Here is a 21,058-nt window from a genome sequence, read left to right as displayed (position 1 = left end):
GAATACACTAGAACTGGAGCCAGGAGAGAATCTGGTTGAAACCCAGGTTCTACTATTGATTAGCTGTATGATTCCTCTTGGGGAAGTGGAGATAATAACACTCATACGACCTTAACGTGCTTTATATGCCTCCTAGGTTCTACTGTATAAATGTGAGCTGTTAAGGGAGGCAAATGGAGAATCAAGAATTTGGAGCAGGAAGGTATAAAATGGAGATTTGAACCCTAGACTTCAATCCCCAGAAGTCCTTGGTACTTCCCAGAATTCCCTATAATCTCACCTGAGTTTCCACCTGGGCAAGATCACAAGGAGTATTTATCTGGCAGCAATGCCTATTTCACCCTCTCTTCCATTGCAGTGATGTAATGGGTAAGCTAAGCTCCTGGGTTTTGAATAGGCTAATCAGCCCTAGGGATGTGGTTTTTCTATTTTGTATTTTCTTTATTCCTTGATTTCTAATCATATTTAATAAACCTCTTAAAATATAATAATTCTATTACTAGAGACTAATTTAATTTTTAGAGAGGGGAGGGTACAGGAAGTGCATTGCATGGAGAAAAGGCATTTCTCTTTATCTCCCTGTATTTCAATCCTGAATATTTTTGGTATAGGATTGAGGTGGCAGCATAATCAACTGTTACCAAGTTGAGAAGGTTGTAGGTTGCAAATATAATTCACCTGTTTGTAAGACTATGCGTTCCTTTGGATACTATCCTTAGAATAGGGAAGGAGCCTTGAATCTTTCTGAATATTCTAGAGTAAATTTCTGGGAATTGGAATGCAACTCACTCCTTCAATTAAATGCATATTGTTAGAAATGAGCTCTATATATGTTGATGGCTATTAAAATATTTTTCTTCAATAAATGTTTATTCAGGGGGACAGCTGGATAGCTCAGTGGATTGAGATTCAGACCTAGAGACAGGAAGTCCTGGGTTCAAATTTGGTCTGGGACACTTCCCAGCTGTGTGACCCTGGGCAAGTCATTTAACCCCTTGGAGGTTAACTAACCTTGGAGGCAGTATTGCCTCCAAGACAGAAGATAAGGGCTTAAAATAAATAAACAAACAAACGAATGAATGAATGAATGAATGAACTAATAAATAAATCCAAATGTTTATTCAGTCACTAGACCATGTACCACAAGTAGTTAATGGATTATATCTCTGCTAAAATTTCTCTATTTTTAGACCTGAGTAGTTTCCCCCTTTCCCACCTGCACTATCTTTCACTTTTCTTTTTATCTTCAAGAGTATTTGAAATTTTATGAGGGTTTTAGATATTTGGAAAATGAATTCAGCTTTGGGTAGGAAATTGGGGAGTGACTCTGCTCTTATATTTAAAGTCACCAGTATCATTTTAGAGCCCTTTAGTCAAATTGGAGAACATATAAAATATTGGGATACTTGCTTGTTGTTCTGGACATTTTTAATTGCTTTTCCTCCAGAGTGGGGGAAAAACCTAAATGGATTTCTCTAATGTTGTATTTATTCATCGATCACAGAGAGAATGTTTTCTCCATGGTGACAGGCTGAAAGAACCCGTCTAGCTTTGTCCTTGGGAAATGACTGAATCTTTCAGTGATCTCTTCTGAGAACTGCAGGTTTCATTTGTAAAAATGAGCCGGCATCCATTTCTGTAAGTGTTAGCCTAGATATTCCGAGTGGGCAGAATATAGAATATTCCCCTTCGTGACTGCACTGCCTTTTCAGCTGTTCTTTCAGAATAAGCACGCAGTTCCCGAGGGAAGGAGGCAAATCCTGGCTATTATTAATATGTAGCATCCATCTGGCATTGTAGAGAAACAGATACAAAGAGCAAAATGATTTCCATTTATTCTTCACTACAGCTCTGTGAAGTAGGTCGAGATTTTTCTTGTTTTACAAATGAGGCAAAAGAAACAGGCAGAGGTGAATGGAGACTTACCCAGGGTCCCAGATCAAAGCTGGAAATTCTGTATTACGTAGTGAAATCTCCCTTCTCTTATCAGCCTGAATGTACTAAAATTTCCTATCTGAAAGGCATTTAAATTGCTAGTTTGGCAGAGAATACCCAGCTTGCAAACTGTTTTCTATCATATTTTTTAATGTTTATAGTTATATTTCAAGAGATATAATTTCCAGCTTGGAATCCTGTGAACCTTCTAAGAGCTGCATAAAAGTAGCCACAATAATGTAGGCTCCTTCCTAGTGGATCCTCTTCAGAGGTCCTACTCGGACCCCTCGCCCTGGCACAGGAGTAACTCTGGACTCCCGAAGGTAGATTCTCCCGGAATAGCTGGAAAAATAATGACTAGAGAGACTTGGCTACAGTCTGGGTGACAGACTTGATCTGCTGTCCAAGAACCTATTTCTTGAAATACAGAGAATATATTTACAGAATATTTATAGAAAATACAGAGATTCACCAGAATGTTGGTCAAGTCTATTTACAGATAACTCATTGACTAGATGCAACAGAGGTAAAAAACCAATTCCCACTTAGAGGAGAAGATTAAGATTCTATGAATCCAGGGGCAGCTGGGTGGCTCACTGGTCAAAGAGCCAGTCCTGGGGATGGAAGTTCCTGGGTTCAAATCTGGCTTTAGATACTTCCTAGCTGTGTGACCCTGGGCAAGTCACTTAACCCCCACTGCCAAGCCCTTTAAGGTTTTTCTGCCTTAGAACCAATGTATAGTATTTATTCTAAGATGAGAGTAAAGGGTTGTTTTTTTGTTTTTTTTTTAATGATTTTATGATTTCATTTGAGGACCATTATAGAAACTACAAATCTGGTCTATTAGAAAAAAAAAAGTCAATTCTGAGAAAGGAGGAATAGCCCAAAGTTAAGGACAATCATTAAGATGGTCACCATTCTTAATGTTTTTTTTTTTTTAAGTTTGACCAGTGACAAAATACTAGCCACAACAAAGCTCCCAGAAACCACCATAGCCACCACAGCATTTGATCTGCTTGCCAAGGGGAAAGACATAGCCACAAAGAGTACAAGCTCATTTGGGAGATTTTTATGGAGTGGGATGACACTAGAGTATGAGCAATATCTACTCACAAGAGGGCAAAGGTCAGTTGGGAAAACAAACCTTAATGAGACTCAGCTCCACAGATTATTCCAAATACATTCATGGCTTTTCAACTGGAAGACAATAAATAGGCATTAAATGGATCAGATCTACTAGCATTTCCTCCTTCTTCCTCCATTCCCAGTGAGGAATTTCTCTTCCCATTGTAGATCAGTATTTTCTCTGTTTCTTGTTTATTTATATGAAATTTATATTATCTGTTGTCTGTTCATTTGTTTAAAATCCTTATCTTCTTTCTTAGAATCATTCAAGTATTGGTTCCAAAACAGAAGAGCACTAAGGGCTAGGCAGTATTTGCCTGAGATCCCATAGCTAGGAAGGTATCAGAGGGCAGATTTGAACCCAGGACCTCCCATCTTTAGGAATGTGTCTCTGTCCAGTGAGCAACCTAACTGCCCCTTTCTCTGTTATTTAGAGGAGAGCTGCCTAGAATCCTGGGAGATTTAGTGAATTGCCCAGCATCACACAGACTGTGGGTCAAAAATAGAATTTGAACTCCTGACTCTTTGGTCAGATTTTGTTCCATTCTCTACTCCAAGGTGCCTCTTTTTTCCTTCTTCCTGTATTCTGCTCAGAAACAGTAGAGAAACCCACCACCTTACTTACCATCTAATGGACTTTGTGAGGAAGTACTTGAGTATTTAAGATCCAGTCAGGAAGAACAGCTCCAAATCCACAGAAAAAATATATTCCAGAGATGACTGTGATATTTAAAAAACACTCAGGGATTGATTTTTATCAAGGAGGAAGATTCCCAAAGAAAGAAACATCAAAAATGATATTTTATCCCTTTCTCCCAAAAGGAACTGAGAAGCCATCCATCGTTATCTTCTTCACATACAAATTATTTCCTTTATGTTTTAAATGTTTTTTTTAAATAATAAATAGCCCTATATTTATTGAGGCTATTCTTGATCTAATAACAATCACCATCATAATAAATCGCTTGTCTTTACACAGTGCGTTACGTATTTTATCTTGTTTGATCCTTACCACAACTTTGTGAAGGCGGTTCTGTCATTATCCCCATTCTACAGAATAGGAGAAAGGTTTTCCTGTTTTTGAGGAGAAAGGTAGAAATGGAAGATCCTGAACTGGGAATTTAAGGACTGGTGGATTTCACTGTCATTTCCTTGCTGTGAAACCCCTGGCAAATTTCTCCCTGTGTCAGAGCTTCCGTTTTCTCACTTGTAAAATGAGGAGAGGGGGCCCACTGATCCCAAAGGTTTCTGCTAGCTAGAACCTTCCCTATTAAAGCAGCCCACACAGGTCTGACCAGTCTCCCTTGCATCCCCACCAGGGGGAGACATCCATATCCAGGCAGCAAAAGCTTGCCTACAGGTGTGTTCTGACCTGTGAATACACCTGGACCTTTTTTTAGACCAAAAGGTCTGGCTGGAATTAGAGGCATAAACCCTGAGCAAAAAAAGTTCTTGTGGAAGGAGAGAGTGACCACTGTTGAAAAGGGTAGAATTGATCAGATATACCAAATGGATAAAATGAAAGGGGATCCCACTCTCCCCAAAAGGAGGAGAAAAATAGTCTATTTATCTCACCTGTGGAAGGTAGATATACTCTTATCTGTTGAAGAAAGAGAGGTAATTATTGGGGATGAAGGGAAAAGATTAGGTTATATAAAATGTTTAAATCTATAGAGAAAAAATAACATAACCAAAATGAAAATTAAAATAGCAACTCAGAGAAAAATAATTTGGTAAATAATTCTGACAGTTGATAAAAGCACTTTTTAATCACCAGTGGATTGAATGGGTCCAAGGATTTGAACAATTTATAAAAGAAGCAAAAATATAAAAACTCTTCAACCTTTAAGATAAATAAAATTCAAACTAGAGCAGCCCTTAAAATGGCCTTTGAGATAGCAACTCACACTTATCAAGTTTGCACAAAAAAGCGACAAAATTGTATTCGTGAGATTCCAGGAAATAAACACTATAACACTTCTGGCAGATGTTAAATTGGTCCATTGTTTTTGGAGAACAAACCAGCAGTTCACAAAAGAAGTTACAAAACTGATCATGACCTTTGAACCAGAGATCCTTTTATTAGATGTATATCTAAAAATATAATTTTTCAAGAGCTCTAAAATATTCATTGTTGCTTTTTTTTTTTTGGAAATGTGTGAGCTGAGCAAATTGCAGAATGTCTCAATAATCATTGCACAACTGAAAATGGCAGATGAGAAGACATAAAGAAGTATATGAAATAAGACATCAATAAAAACAGAAACAGAGGAATAAATGCATATTCCCAGCTATCTTCTCACCATGATGCCTATGCTCCATCCCCTCCAACAAACTTGTTACCCCACTCCTCTCCTCCCTCCCCCATTCCACTTCCTATCATCTTGACACCAAACTCTTCCTCATTTTAGCTCCTCTTGAGTTTATCTTTCCCTCATTAAAATGTAGCCCAGTGGACCTGGAATCAGGAAGTCCTGAGTTCAAATCTGGCCTCAGACACTATAAGGGATGAAATAACTGTAATAATCGAATGTAATGACTTAGTATTGTTTCATGATAAACCTGAGGAATTTGGAAAACTATGAGAAGACTATGAAATAATGCTGTATAGCAAGCAGGACCTGGAAAACAATATATGCAATGACTATATATGTAATGTTAATGAAAAGAATATGGAACTTACACACTGTGTAATTACAATCAATCTTGGTCTCAGAGGAGAGATCAGGAAATACATCTCTATTTTTTCTTGAGAGAGGTGGGGAAATATGATCGCTACATATGCTCTTAGATGTGGTCGCTGCGTTGGTTAGCCCTGGAACATTATATAACTTGCTTCTCCCAGAGCTGATGTGGACTTTTTTTTAATTTTTTTGGCCTGACTTTATGATTGTACTGATATGGAGAATTCCATGTATAGAAGGAGCTCTTTCAATTTAGCTAAAGCAACAACTCATCTGTATTTTATGGTCTCGGAGAGTGACCACCTAGCATGTACCAGAGACAGGATTTGAAGTCTAAATCCAAAGCTGATCCTCTACCCACTGAGCCACCCAAAGGACCTGATAGGACAAACCATGATAAGAAATTGAAAGTCTAGCAGTATAGTGTGTAAAATTCAGGGTACTCCTTTCCAGGGTGGAGGAGTGAAAAGGGGAGTTTTTGTTTAATAACTGACATTTATATAGTTTTTTAAATAATAGAAAAGAAAGTAGCTGGTATTGAACACATCTCTCTTAATTCGTTTTTATATAGATTGTTTATAGTAATAATAGTGTATTTTTTAGACAGCTGGCACCAGTTAAGATTCCAGATTATGGCCATCATTGGATAGTTGTTTTCCCCTCCTCTATATGAAATTAGCTGGTTTTCTTTTGATGTCTAACCTTTAATTGCCACTTTTCTGAGTATTCTATGCATTTCGTGTTAGACCAGAAGTGGATCCCTGTGGCAGTCTGAAGTGTGCCACTTTCTCAGAATGATGCTTTAAATGAATAAAATAAAATAAGCGAGGTTCAGTTTTCCACTTTTTTCTCTCAGAAGTCTGTCATTAAAAAGCAAATTAATAAATTTTAAGGTATGACCGATCTCACACCTATCTAATTGGTTAACAATGCTGGATGGGATATGGAAAAATAGGGACACTAAAGCACTGTTGGTGGAATTGTGACATAGTCCAACCATTCTAGAAGATAATTTAGAACTGTGCCCAAAAAACCCCAAGACAATACGAAACAAAAAATTTAAAAAATAAGTAAAACTGTAATCTTTTGACCCAACAATACCACTACTAGGTCTGTATCCCAAAGAGATTTTTAAAAAAAAGGAAAAGAACCTACATATAAAATAGTTATAATAGCTCTTTTAGTGATGACAAAGAACTGGAAATTGAGGGGATGCTTGTCAAGTGGGGATGGCTGAGCAAGTTGTGGTATCTGATTGTGATAGAATATAAGGAACGGATGAGCAGGATGGTTTCAGAAAACCCCAGATGGCTTCTATATACTGATTCAAAGTGAAATGAGAAGAACCTAAAGAGCACTGTATACACAGTAACAGCAAAATCGTAACAATGCTCAACTGCAAAAGTTTTAGTTACTCTTCCATACAGGAATCCAAGACAGCTCTAAAGGACCACCTCTAGAGAGAGAACTGATGAACTCCCAGTGCTGATTCGAGCACATTGTTTTTCATTTTGTTTTTCTTTCCTTTTTTAAAAAAAACTTAGTTAATATACAAATGTGTTTTGATTGACCTCACATGTAAAATGAGTATCATAATTCTTGCCTTCTTGATGGGTGAGGGAAAGACTGGAAGGAGAAAAAAATTGGAACTCAATTTTTTTTTTTTAATGAATGCTTTAAAAAAAAAAAGGTATCCCTCAATTCCTCTGTTCAGTCTCTAATCACTTCATCCTAAAATACTGGGACAGATTCCTAACTGCCCTCATGGATGTGTCTTTCCACAGATCTCTTCTGCCCATTAATACTTGATATTATCTTCCTTTAGAAACATTTCTGTCATTGACCTCTCTTCTGTTCAAAAACCTGTTGTTTCCCCAGTGTTCTGCTTCAAGTCTCTGCCTACTTTTCATTCCAGGGAGGAATAAGATGGACTCCTACTACTTAGCTGCCCTTATTTCCCAAGACAGCCCCCTCCCCTACTACCCCACATCCTCAGCTTTTACTACCTTTGACTCTCATTCCCTTTGCCTGGAATGCCCCCTCCTTACATCCACCCATATCCTGACTCCCTTGCCTTCACATATCTCCCTTTTCTGAAATTCTCTAGCACTACTAGTCTGTCCTATATAATTTAACATTTGATTATATGTTATCCTATATTGTTTTAGCATTGTTTACCCATTTAGATGATAAACTCAAAGACTAGCATTGCATTGGAAAGGCAACAGAGTAAAATGGAAAGATCGCTGGTCCATCAGTCCAAAGCTCTGAATTCAAATCCTATCTGCCTACTTTTGAGCTATATGACCTTGGACAGAGTAAATCACTTCCTTTCTTGTCTCAATTTCCTCCAGTAAGATGTGAGGGCTCAACTAATGTTCTCCAAGGTCCCTTAAAGTTCTAAAATTCTATAAACTTGTATTTCTTCTGTATTTTTCATAGAGCATAGCCCAGTGCTAAACATCTAATAAGGGTTAAGCAAATTCTTACTGATTGTGTGGAAGTAGAACTTTTATAGACAGAGTTCTGAACACTTTAGAGGAGCTGGTTTTTTTACTCTCTTGAGGAAACCCTTTGTGGAGAGAAAAGCCACCCCCTAATTTATCTCCTTTGCAAATTCAGGTTTTTGTCTATCTCTTGTGGATACACCTTTATGTAGGAGAGCAAAAACATATAGAAATGGACCATGAGCTTTAACAGAGGTGGTTGTGGAAGTTACCGAGGGTCTTTTTAAGGAGAGCTGTAGTCAGCTGTAGATGTACTCTATTCTCCCCCCACCAGAGCTAGCTGCAGATAGGAAATGTGGCTCTTAGCCACAGTGGCTGCCAGTGTGAAGAGTGGAGGATTATCTGTCCTCCATACCCTTCTCATGTTTTCTCTTGACTTCTTGGGGTCACCACTTCCTGGTTTGCAGCGAGCTTCCTTCCCCCAACCCTTCTAGTTTTGCCAATAATAGGCTCAAGGGGGAAAAAATTGGCTTGTCTTTTTACCATCTGCCTTCTCTACCTTCTCTCCTGTGATTAGTCTTTTTTTTTTTCCCTTGGACTGGTTTCTTCCCTGACATCAGTCCATTGCTCATTCATTTTCTGTCCCTTCTCCTCTCCTTGTGCCTCCTTTGCCATCATTTCAATCCTCCCATCCCTCCCCCCCCTCTTCCAAAAAATAAAAATAACCTTGTTTAAGCCTGGGAGAAAGTTGAAGGGATTTGAACACCTTCAGGGGCAACAGTTGGAAATGAGTTTCTCCAAAGGATTCTGCTGCAGGACTCTCTTGAGGAGGGAAGGAGGAGGCTGCTGTCAGTCCCTGGTAGGCTCTGTTTCCTTGGGAACCCTGGGTTTGCAGGGTCTTTCTCCTTCTTTCCCACTGGTGATGAGCCCTTGTTTGTTTAGTGTATTAGCCTCTTGCCAATCGTTACCATCTTTGTTTTTCAAACAGTTAGCTTTAGACTCGCAGAGCAATTTACTGAGGATGGAAAGATGTAAGGCTATTGTTTAATTGAATTTTTTTTTTAATGAAATGGCCTATCCTGCCCTCCTTGTCTGGCTGCATAAATTACAAGCCGCAACATACTGCAAAAGAAAAAATAAATCCTTCCTCTGCCCTAGTCCCTGATATTTTCTTATGACCAAATGCAGCAGAGCGTCACAGGATGTAGACATAAAAGTGACCTTGTTGTTGTTGTTCAGTCATGTCTGACTCTTTCTGACCCCATTTGGAGTTCTGTTGGCAGAGATACTGGAGTGGTTTTCCATTTCCTTCTCCAGCTAACTTTACAGATGAGAAATGGAGGCAAACAGGGTTAAGTGACTTGCCCAGGGTCACCCTGCTAAGAATTGTCTGATGTCACATTAGAACCCAGGACTCCAGTCTCTATGGTTGGTTCTCCATCCACCAAGCCACCCTTTGCCCCATTCATTGACTTTAAGTCATCGCTTATATTTATATAGAATGAACCCCTTAATCTCATCCTTATTTGCATGTCACAGGTTGCCTTCCCTTTGGATTGTGGATTTCAGCAATTAGCCTGCCATTGTCTTTTCAGGAAATGACATCTGTGTGACTTCTGGAGTAGGCCACAGGTGACCTCTGTGATTAAAATAACTTGGAAGGCTTTTTTAGCATTTCCTCTGGGTTGTTCCTATAGGATGGATGATGTTGAAATTTTTCTGGAATACAAAAAAAGGAACAATTCTTACCAGGACTGGAAATTGTCCTAGCTCACTAGGCAGCCCCACTTGGAAGAGATGGATGCTTCTCAAGTAGGGTTCGATCCCTAAACTCCTACATCTCGTTCTTTGATGCTGGGAGCATTTTTTTTAATCCTCCATACCTCCGTTTACCCATTTCCATTCTGGATTTTTCTTGAAGATTTAAATAAAAGGAATAGTCCACTTAAAAATATGTTGTACATTAGGGATCAAACTAGAACTTGTGTTTTTATATGTTTAGAAAATTCCTAGATGAGAAAACTCTCCCTACCAAACCAAGTTGGTATGTTCTCTACAACCCTGAGGTTTAGAGACTTGTGAGTAAATGGATTGCCCAGAATCGCCCTCACACCAGCTGTATGTGTCCGAGGCTGGACTTGGACTCGAGACTCTCTGTGACCCTGGGCAAGTCAATTAACGGCTTTCAGCCTCAGTTTCCTTATCTGTAAGGTAGGGTTAATAATAGTCCCTACTCCCTGGGTTGTGGAGCATCAGTTGAGATATTTGCAAACCTTAAATCACAGTATCGATGCTATTATTATTGTTGTTATTGTTCTGGCTCCAAGGCCAGCTCTCTCTACTGGTTATGTCAGACTGCCATTATATCCGGCTTTAGAAATGCTTAATCTGTGTAATGCCAATTCACAGAACCTGTGGCTGTGTACTAGGAAACAAAAAGACCATCAGCTTTGTCTGGTTTTGTGAACACGTTCAATAAAGATAGGAGGATCTTTACACTGTAATCCATTGGATTACATGGAAATCTTTCCATATGACATTCTAGTTAGCGCAGCTTGGCATAGGGAATAGAGTTAGCCTCAGAATCTGGAAGACTGTGTGACCCTGTCCAAGTCATTTGACTGCCAAGCAACTCTCTAAGACTATAAATTATAGACTATTGATAGATCTATAGTGAGAGAAAGAGCTCCCACCTATAGAATTACAGGTGATTGTTGCTGCTGTTGTTCAGACCTATCTGACTCTTCCTAATCTCATGTCTGTAAGGTTTTCTTGGAAAAGGTCCTAATATGGTTTGCCATTTTTCCTTCTCGGGTTCCTTTTACAGATGTAAAGACTGAGGCAAGCAGGGTAAAGGTATTCGCCCAGGGTCACACCACCAATAAGTGTCCAAAGCTAGATCTAACTTCAAACCCAAAGCTCGATCCACAGAGCCACCCGGCTGCCTCTGTCCAGCCCCCAATTAATCAGTTTTCAGTGGGTGCTTAATTAATGTGTATTGATTTGAAAATTATTCAGTTTATATCATGAAATAGACGTAAAATTTCCTTCAGCATACTTTAACGCCAGCCGTCTTCCTCCATATTGCTATGTCCTCAGTCTAAATTTTCAATGTTCTTCTACAACTCCTGGATGTGGGCAGGCTTCTTCCCTGTTTATACTGAGCATCCCTGGACATGATGTCAAACTTAGTCAATTGCCAGGATGAACTTGTGCCAATGCGCCGATTCCTTTCAAGTTGTGTTTTCATGTCGAGACTCCCCTTGCACGGGGAGATGGAAAAGAGATCCTTCTGTTGGGTTGTTTTTTGTTGTTGCTGTTTATTCTGGCCAAAGACTCAGAGGAGCCCTCAAGCCGAGCTTTTTGGGCCAGTAACTAAGGTTTCTGTGTTTCTGTTCCTTTTTGTCTTTGAACCAAGGAATAAAACTCCTGAGATGGCTCTTAGGATCTAGCAAAACCAGACTGCTCTCCTCTGCTGCTTCCTATGGCTGAATGTTCTCAATTCCACGAAGAGTGCCCCAGTCCCCTTAGAGTTAGTTGTTAAACTCCCCATCCCCTTATAGTCAGGATCCCCCCACTGCCACCAACACCGCTACCTTGGACCTCATGGAAAATTCCGGGACTTGTCATTTATCATTTTATTCTCTAATTATTTGTCCTCTCTAGTTTATTCTTCTAATAAACTCCATGAGGACAAGAAGCTTTAAACTCTCTACCTGCAGAATTTCGAAGTGAGGTCTGAACTTATGTCATTGGGAGGAGTGGTAGGTAGCACAATAGATGGAGCACCAGGACCTGGATTCAAATATGGATTCAGATACTAACTAGTTGTGTGACGAACTAGCTGTGTAATGATCTTGTGTCAAGATGATCCAATAAAATTTCAAAACAGAAAAAAAAAACCTTAATCCCAATTGCCTACCACTTTATCATAGTGCTTTAGACACTATACTTAAATATACTGATTATATACTTGTATATGTTGCTTCTAAGAAGAAGATAAGAGTTTTTTTTAATGTAATTGGGGAAATGGTTGTCAAAATAAAAAAAATAATACAACATATATAATGTTAATTTGTGGTATTCATAGGGATTATTTTCTTTAATGATATAATAGGCAAATCTAGGTCCAAATGCAATGGACTTCTAGGAAGACTTCCTCAATCCCCTTTCAGTTATGAGCCCCCTCCTCTACTTTGGACCTCATGTAAAATTTCAGGTCCTGCCTTCAGGCAGTTCCCAGCTGCATGATGCTGAGGAAGTGATTTAAAGGTCTTTTGAGCTTTAGATTCCTTATCTGTAAAATGGGCCAATAAGAGTAACCCCAACTCTCAGAGTTGTCATGATGATTGAATGATTGAAAGTAAAGTACTCTGCAGATATCAGAGTCCTAGATGAGCGCAGGCTATTATCATCTAACTGTTTCATCTCCTAATTCATCAATAACCATTTACTAAATGCCAGATACTCAGATGGGTGCTATGGATACAAATACAATTGAGGGACCAATCCTCCTTTAACAAGCTTACATTTTATTGGGCAGGTATACCTATAAACCTATATGGAATAAATGCCCCCCAAAACTATGTGGTAGGTGAACACAGAGTCATCTGGAGGGAAAGCAAGAGCATCACCACAGGAGGGGATCCGGAGAGGCTTCATAGAGGAAGCATTCTTTGAGTTGGGGCTCAGAGGAAGAGAGGAATTCTTTTTAAGAAAAGTTAAAGAGGGAGGATATTCCATGCAAAGGGGACCAAAGAAGGCAAGCCTGGTAGGAGGAACAGCCTGGAATACTGATGGTGAAAGTCATGAAAAATGAGGCTAGAAAGATAGATTGGGGCCAGACCGTGAAGATCTCTTTAAAAGCTAAATAGTGGAATTAAAAATGGAGTTAATATTTTATCTTAGAAGCAATAGGGAATCCCTGGAATTATTTAATAGGAAAATAACAAGGTCAGATCTCCACTTAAGAAGAAAAATCTCTTTGGCTGCCTACTTTGCCTGAAATAGGTGTATTTTACATGAAATAGGTATTTAGTAAAGTTTTATTCAAGGGCAGTTAGGTGGCAGTGAATAGAGTACTGGTCTTGGAATCAGGAAGACTCATTTTCATGAGTTCAAATCCAGCTTCAGACACTTATTAGCTGTGTGATACTGGGCAAGTCACTTAACTACCCATGCCTCAGTTTCCTCATCTGTAAAACGTACTGGAAAAGGAAATGGCAACTATTCCAGGATCTTTGCCAAGAAAACCCCAAATGGGGCCACAAAGAGTCAATTACAACTAAAAGTGACTAAAGAACACCAAAATTGTATTAATTGTATTGAATCTATGGTGACATGAAAGGGGTTCTATGTGGTGGAACATCTCCATTTTCTAAAATAGTCAATTTCTCACAGTAGTGATAAGTGGAAAGCTTGGTCACATTGAATTGTTTCTCTAGTCGTGGTGATGGTTTTTCTCTCACCCATCCACTTTCCCTCCTGGCTTCCTTTGTGACTAAGAATACAAATTATGAGACAGATAGCAAGCTGAGATTAGAAATTATCCTAGTCCATTCTCATGATTTAGAGACTTTTGGCAGCTTGTTTATTTGCCAAATGCCTATTTTCTTTAGACAATGTTGTAGGAAATATCATAGAAATAGGCAATCATGGCCCCTGCCTTTTTAAGTAGCTTATGTTCTGAACAGAGTGCTGAGATGATCTCTTTGTATTCTGAGGAAAACACAAACATGCCTAAGATTAAGAAGGCAATAAGTGAGCCATGATCTTAGAAAATGACTTATTCCTGCTGTTTATCTTAGGTTATTTGTTTGTTTGTTTCCCCTCTATGATCAACTATTAAAGACATGCAAAAAAATGCAGTAAAACTGTTGTCAACTCAATTTCCAGCTTTATTCCTTTATAATTACGAATTTTTCAGGTCTATAAATTTTCATCTCTTCCTTGACCATGAAGACTGCTTAATGATCATTAATCAATTAGCATGGGGGTTTGATAGGTCAGGGAAAGTTGTCCAGGTTTGAAAGAGTTGTTGGGGAAGGAGATTGTTCTAGATTTGAGTAAAGCAATATGAGTCACATTATTGCAGCTTAATGCTTTTCTCACTCTCTGTGTGGTATTGTTTTTCAGGACCAGTCCTACAGCTGTGGTAGAAGAAATGTGGTGTATATAAAATTTGTGATAGCTGGGAGAAATTCTGGTAAGTGTTGCTGCATTTAATCCTAATAGCTTTTGTTAGACGATGGGGCCCATAAAAGATGGTTGCTTCCATGTTCTTTGCCTCTTTAAAATCCGTGTTAAGCTGAGGGAAGGAAAAATTTTATGATGATGAAATGTAGCTCTGCTTCTGCGTTTCCTGGTAGCAATTGCAATTTTTGTTGCTGTTGCTGTTTTTAAGGAATTTGGTGTTTCCTAGGATATAATGAGGATAGCCTTCTGAGCCAACGGCAAAGGATACTGTTGTCAGCTTAATTTACTTAGTTTCTTGTGTTCTCTCTGCCTTCAGTGTAAGATCAAGGTAATAATAAGCCTCTTTCCTGGGGGAGAGACAGAGACAGAGGATGAGAATACAGAGCAAAGGAATCTTGACAGGCTGTGTATCTGATGTTATTCCAAATTCATCAGCCTAGGTAGAGGGGGAGGAAGGCTAATTGCATTTGGGGCATGGAGCATCAGAGGGAACCAGAATGGCTAGGCGCCATTCCACAGACCAGTATTAGAAGACCATTGGGACAAAGTCCCTTCAGTTTAACAAAAATCAGTGAGTGGTCCTGGACCTATTCTGTGACAGCTGGAGAATACACATGCAGAGTTGCCCCAAAGAGGGGGCACATTAGTGGAAAGACCCCTGGCTTGAAGCCCATGTTCGAGGACGTGGGTTTAAATTTCCATCCTGGTGCTTAGTCCCTGGATAAGTCCCTTATCCTCCTTGGGCACTCTCAGCCTCAGTTTCTTCATCTGTAAAATGAAGAGGTTGGGCTCAGTGGTCCCCTGAGAGGCCTCTTCTGTAGCTCTAAATTTATGATCCTAACACTAGACAAAATGCAAAGCTTCCTCCTCTGTAAAATGAGGGGGATGGACAAAATGGCTTTTGGAGGTCCGCTCAGAATTTGTGGTCCTTTCACCTATGGGGGGCATTCCAGAAGATAGCGCAACAACGGGAAGTTGGGCAAACTCTAGAAGCCAAACCCCACAGAGACATGAGCCTTGTGGGAGGATACTAAAGCACCGATTGGTTCTATCCAGGGTGATATCACAAGGGACTCAGATCACAGAATCCTAGATTTGGAGCCAGAAGAGACTTTTTAAGCCATCAATAGAACCCCTTCATTTTACACAGGCGAAAACAGGTCCTGAAAGCTCCCAGCTGGCAAGGGTCTGAGGTGGGATTTGAAACCAGGTCCAAGGCTAGTATTCTGTCCACTAGCCATATTGCTTCTTCCAAAGATGATAAAAATGTTCATTCTTTGCTATACTCTACAATTAGCCATTGCGTCTCTCATTGCTTATTTGTCAAAGAACTGGTCTGATTCTTGCAGTTGGTATCTTAGAATTATCATATATAATCACAATTATGTATCATATGATTTGAAGAATACATAATGTATTTAATATAATTAGAATTATAATATATTTAATATAATTAGAATTATAATATATCTAATATGATTAGAATTATATATTATATAAAATGTAAAATTTAAATCAATATCTATGACCCCAAGTATTAATTTTATAAAATTTATTAATTACTTGAAGTGAAAGGAATAAAAAAGAAATAGAAGTATAAAAACTAATTATCTAACAAAAATAAGACCACATGAGTAAATTCTCCTGATTGGCTCAAAGCCAGCTTCCGCTGCCTCAATCAGAGGAAAAGAGAGGGGGGGAGTCAACCAGAACTTTATCCTACATACGTATGCAGTGTCTGTACTCAGCGTGAGGATGCAAATGGGATGCTGGGGAGTAGAGTTCTGGGGAGCAAAATTCTGATTACACAAATCAGAATTATATATAATTAGAATAAAACCTATATTAGAATTATGTAGAATAAAATATATTGGAATTATATATATTAGGATTATATAGATAATTCTTACACATATAAAACGTGTGTGTGTGTGTGTGTGTGTGTGTGTGTGTGTGTGTGTGTGTGTGTGTGTGTGTGTGTGTGTAAAACTCATTGATTCTTCCTTCCATTTCCTCTGCCACTGAGTGAAATCACCTTGGTTTGAGTTTTGTTTTAATTTGGCAGTTGACAATTTCATTTGGAAACAAGTAAGCGAGTTTTGAAGGGAGGAGGGGAGGGAGTAGATTGAATTCTCAGCTTCAAACCACCTTACAGAGACTTCCTGTGTGGGAAAAAAAATGCTGAAAAAAAAAGAGTGAGAGAAATGCAGGAAATGAGTAAGGTAGGTCTATGTGACCGAGGCATTTTTTTCTTGGAGGCGATACTTTCATTTCAAGCCTTTTTCACATATGTAGAACCTTCTCTGAAAGCTAGATAAATTGCTGAAATTTCTTGGGTCCTCGCTACAGGGGAGTTTGAAAGCCACTTAGTACCAGGGAAGAACTTTGATCTGTGTGTAGGGAATTGAAGGAGATACACTACAGTGTGTTAAAGGCTCAGACTGTGTGCTTGGAGTTAACTCAGCTTTATTTCAAAGCCTGGGACTCTCATTTCATTGAATTTTATTTTCTTTTAAAATATCAACTTTTCTTTATCTTTTTGTTTTAACCTACATTTCTTAATATATCCATCCCTTCCTTTCTCTGTGCCGTTCCTTATAAAAGAGAATTAAAAAAAAAAAAACTGGCAATACTAACCAACATATCAAAAAAAGTATTCTATACAATGTTCCATATCTGCAGTCCCCCACTCAGCAAAGAAGCAGAGAGGGGTAGATTTAGAAGTTTATTCAGATATTTATTTACTCATTTCCAATAATGATTTTATACGAGGCAAAAAGAAAAAGAATTAAAAGGTTTTGAAAAGACAGACAGATGGGTCAGTGGACTGAGAGCCAGGCTTTAGAGATGGGAGGTCCTGGGGTCAGATCTGACCTCGGACACTTCCTAGCTGTGTGACCCTGAGCAAGTCACTGAACTCCATTTGCCTAGCCCTTACTCTTCTTCTACCATGGAACCAATACTTTGTATTGATTCGAAAACAGAAGGCAGTGGATTAAAAAAAAGCAAAAAGGAAAAGCAGTGGGGGGGGAGTGCCTTGTGATATCTCTTCTACACTCATTATAATTTCACAGCATTCAGGCTAGATGGTCATTTCATAGACTCTTAGAAAAGGAAGAGACCATAGAAGTCATTGATGTACAACTCCACACGGTGGACGTCATCCCTGAGAGACGGCCATTGTCCATCTGGTGGAATACTTCTAGAATGCTTCTAATGCTCCCTGTTCTGCAAGGGAATTTTATTTTATCTTTGGGACAGTTTTATTAGAAAGCCCTCTAATTCTGAAGGCTTGTGTGAACTTGTCCAAAGCAGGGGAACCCCTGCCTTTCAGGGGTTCTGCAAAAATACTTTCCTAGCAAAAGTAAGATGTTATTTTTCCCTTTTTTACTCTCAATCTTTCACGAGTATACAGTGGAATTTCCCAAAAGCTTGAATTAAAAAATTCCTTGTAAATATGAAGGCAGTTCATATATCATACGCAGAATTGCACTTTTGCATGACAAATGAACAAATCTACAGAAATCTTTGGACTGGTATTTTCTTTGTTCTGTTCTCATCTATTATCACTACCAACTAATCATGGAAGAAGACCTTTTATGTCTATGCTTGGAAACAAACCAGAATGGTGCTGAAATATTCAGCGTTGGATAACTTTTTGAACTTCATGGTTCAGCTGGAATAACTCTGCTGACATTTGCACTGATGATGAAAAAGCAATGGTGGGGAAAACTGCTGGCGCCTTCGCAGGAATCAAGGCAGTGGCACCAAAATGTGCTGGTTGTTATTATATTCTCCACTGTCACAAACTTGCAATTTAAAAAAAAAAGGAAAGAAAAAGCAAAAGCCAGTTTCCTTAATGCCAAGGACATTGGTAATGTCCTTGAGAAAGCAATAAAAGATATTCATTTATTAAATCTTGGCCCCTGAGCATACTTCTTTTTCATATTCTGTGTGATGAAATCAGAAGTATGCTTTAAACACTTCTGCTTACTGAAGTACCATGATTGTCTCAAGGAAAACCACTCATGCAATTGAGTCATGGCCGGAACTAGCAGTTTTTTTTTCATGGAACACCATTTTTACCTGAAGGAATAACAGAGTAACAATGATTATTCAGACTTCAAGGTCTGGTAGCCATTCTTTCAGAAATGAAGGAAGTGAGCCTGTTACTTCAAGGTAAAAAAAAACAAACTGACAAATTCGCTGCCAATGAAAAAACTTGAGCTTTTGAGCAAAAAAACAGAATTTTGGAAACCTTCTATTCACCACTGTGAGCTTGACAGCTTCCCACAACTTAAACACTTTTTTAATGAGATCAGTGGTGATATTAATGACTGTGAAATTTTGATGACAAAATGAAATGTGTCAACATTTGGGATATCTGCATAAATCAGTGAACCAATATTTTCCAAATGACCAATGCATTATCTTACAAAATCATGCATCAGCACAAGATGCATTCACCATACAAAAAGTTCATTGATATAGTTCCCAATTACCTTTAAAAACTTGTTGGATTTTGGTGTGGTATCAAAAAATAGCCACAATTATCTGAAGAGTCTATTAAAATATTCCTCCTTTGTCCAACTGTGTATCCATATGATGCTGGTTTTTTTTAAAAAATATTTTAAACTAAAATAACATTTCACAGCAGATACAATATAGAATCAGAAATGAGGTCAGTTTGTAATATCTCCATTCTTCCTTCTATTAAGCCAAAATCTATATCCCCATTAGAGGTCTTTCATCAGAATCAACATCAAATAAATCTACTCCTTTTCCCACATAATATAAGTTTTTAGAGTGTAAGGGGCATTAAAGATATTTGTTCTAATTTTCTCAAGTTTACAAATGAGGAAATCAAGATCTAGAGAAATTAAATAACTTGTCCAAGGTGGTGTATTTAATGGCAGCACCTAGAATAGAACTTAAATGTCCAAACACTCAGTTTATCCTTAATAGCTACTTTTAGATATTTAAAATCTATCATTCACTCCCAGATTTCTCTTCTCTGGATTTTAAACTTCCCAAACTTTTCAAGTTATTTCTCCTGTGCCCTTGTTTCCATACCCAAAACTACCCTGTGCTCTCTTGAAAATTTCTATGTTGTTAAATATTCTTCTAAAATATTATGTTGTGTAAATCCAGTAAGTGCTACCAGACCTGGAGTCAGGAAGGTTCCTCTTCCTGTACCAAGTCCAGCCTCAGACACTTATTAGCAGTATGACCCTGGGAGCATCATTTAACCCAGTTTGCCTCTGTTTCCTCATCCATAAAATGTGCAGGAGAAGGAAATGGCAAACCATTCCAGTGTCTTTGACAAGGAAACTCCAGATGGGGTCATGAAATGTTGGGCACAACTGAAAAAAGACCAAACAACAACCACAACCAAAAAAAAATGTAGTGCCTTTAAGTGAACCCTGAAATTCAGAGATGACTCACCCAGGACAGAATGCTATGAAGTTCTTACTTGGCATGAAGGTCTGCCTAGCATAGTGAGGAGAGAGCTGGCCCCACACTCAGGAAAACCAGGGTTCAAATATACTGTGTGAGCCTCAGGAAAGCCAGGAAAGTTACCATTTTTCGTCTGTATTGCTAGAGGTAGTTTTCTTAACTAGGAACTGAGGAGAGTTCCCTTCAACAATAAAATCTTGGTCTGAGAAAACCACACAAAAATGTCATTCTATAATCTAGTTACTATATTGATCAATGGTTTTAATAAGTGTACACACTACTCTCCCCTTTAACTTCCTCTTCTCCTTTTCCTTTATCTTGTCCATTTTCTCCTTTTTTCCTCTTCCTCTTCACTTTCTTCTTTTCTCCTTTTTTTGCCCCTCTCTTTTCCCTCTTCCTTCTCTTTTTTCTTCTTCCTCCTACTTCTTGCCCGTCTTTAAATACATTAGGAAGGATTTCTTAAGAACAGCTCCCCTGGAGGTGTGCAGATAGCGGTGCTCACAGAGCCATCAGCAGTCCCTTTTATACCATTCTTCAGCTTGTCCTTTCTGGATCAGCATCACAAATCTTCTTAAATCCATGCTCAAATTGAGTCACAGAAAGTTTGAAGTTCTTAAGCCTTGTGACTTTCTAGAAAAACCTAGAGTTTTTTTGCATGGTTTTGATGAAGTGTGGGTGTAGTTAAAGTAGTTGCAATATATTTTGTAAGTTAAAAAATATTTTAATGGAACATATAATATATGATAATTAGATTGGTATAGTAATATAATTAGAAAATATATAAATAATCCAATTAGCATATGATATATTAATATTATATAATTATATTATAATAATGTACTATGTGAACTTTTTTTTTAATAACTCTTATCTTCCATCTTAGAATCAATACTGTGTATTAGTTCTAAGGCAGAAGAGCGATAAGGGCTAGGCAATGGGGGTTAAGTGATTGGCTCAGGGTCACACAGCTAGGAAATGTCTTGAGGCCAGATTGGAACCTAGGACCTCCCACCTCTGGGCCTGGCTTTCAATCCACTGAGCCACAAGCTGCCCCTTGAACATATTATATTAACATAATATGTTATATATGACATCTATGTTATATAGCATATAATTATATTACATTATAATAAAATAATTCTTAAAATAATTTATTTTTAAGACTCCTCTGAGTGAAAGAAATTATTTGGTCCACCCTTAAGACATCCATTCAGG

The 21,058-nt window shown here is 38.4% G+C and overlaps 1 protein-coding gene across 1 annotated transcript in view; it reads left to right on the top strand.

The window, feature by feature from the left end:
• The window catches only part of LOC130456950 (uncharacterized), a 126,974-nt gene extending 106,426 nt beyond the window's left edge, over window positions 1-20,548 (top strand). Inside the window, exon 5 of the mRNA XM_056814736.1 lies at window positions 14,327-20,548. Coding sequence (XP_056670714.1) covers window positions 14,327-14,369 — 43 coding nt within the window. The 3' untranslated portion in view covers window positions 14,370-20,548. The remainder of the gene's footprint in view (window positions 1-14,326) is intronic.
• The last annotated feature ends 510 nt before the right edge of the window (window positions 20,549-21,058 follow it).

Source organism: Monodelphis domestica, chromosome 2 (genome assembly GCF_027887165.1).
Source record: "Monodelphis domestica isolate mMonDom1 chromosome 2, mMonDom1.pri, whole genome shotgun sequence".
In the NCBI taxonomy this organism is placed as follows: Eukaryota; Metazoa; Chordata; class Mammalia; order Didelphimorphia; family Didelphidae; genus Monodelphis; species Monodelphis domestica.
Note: the sequence above shows the minus strand (reverse complement) of the source record. Positions and strands in the feature narration are given on the sequence as shown.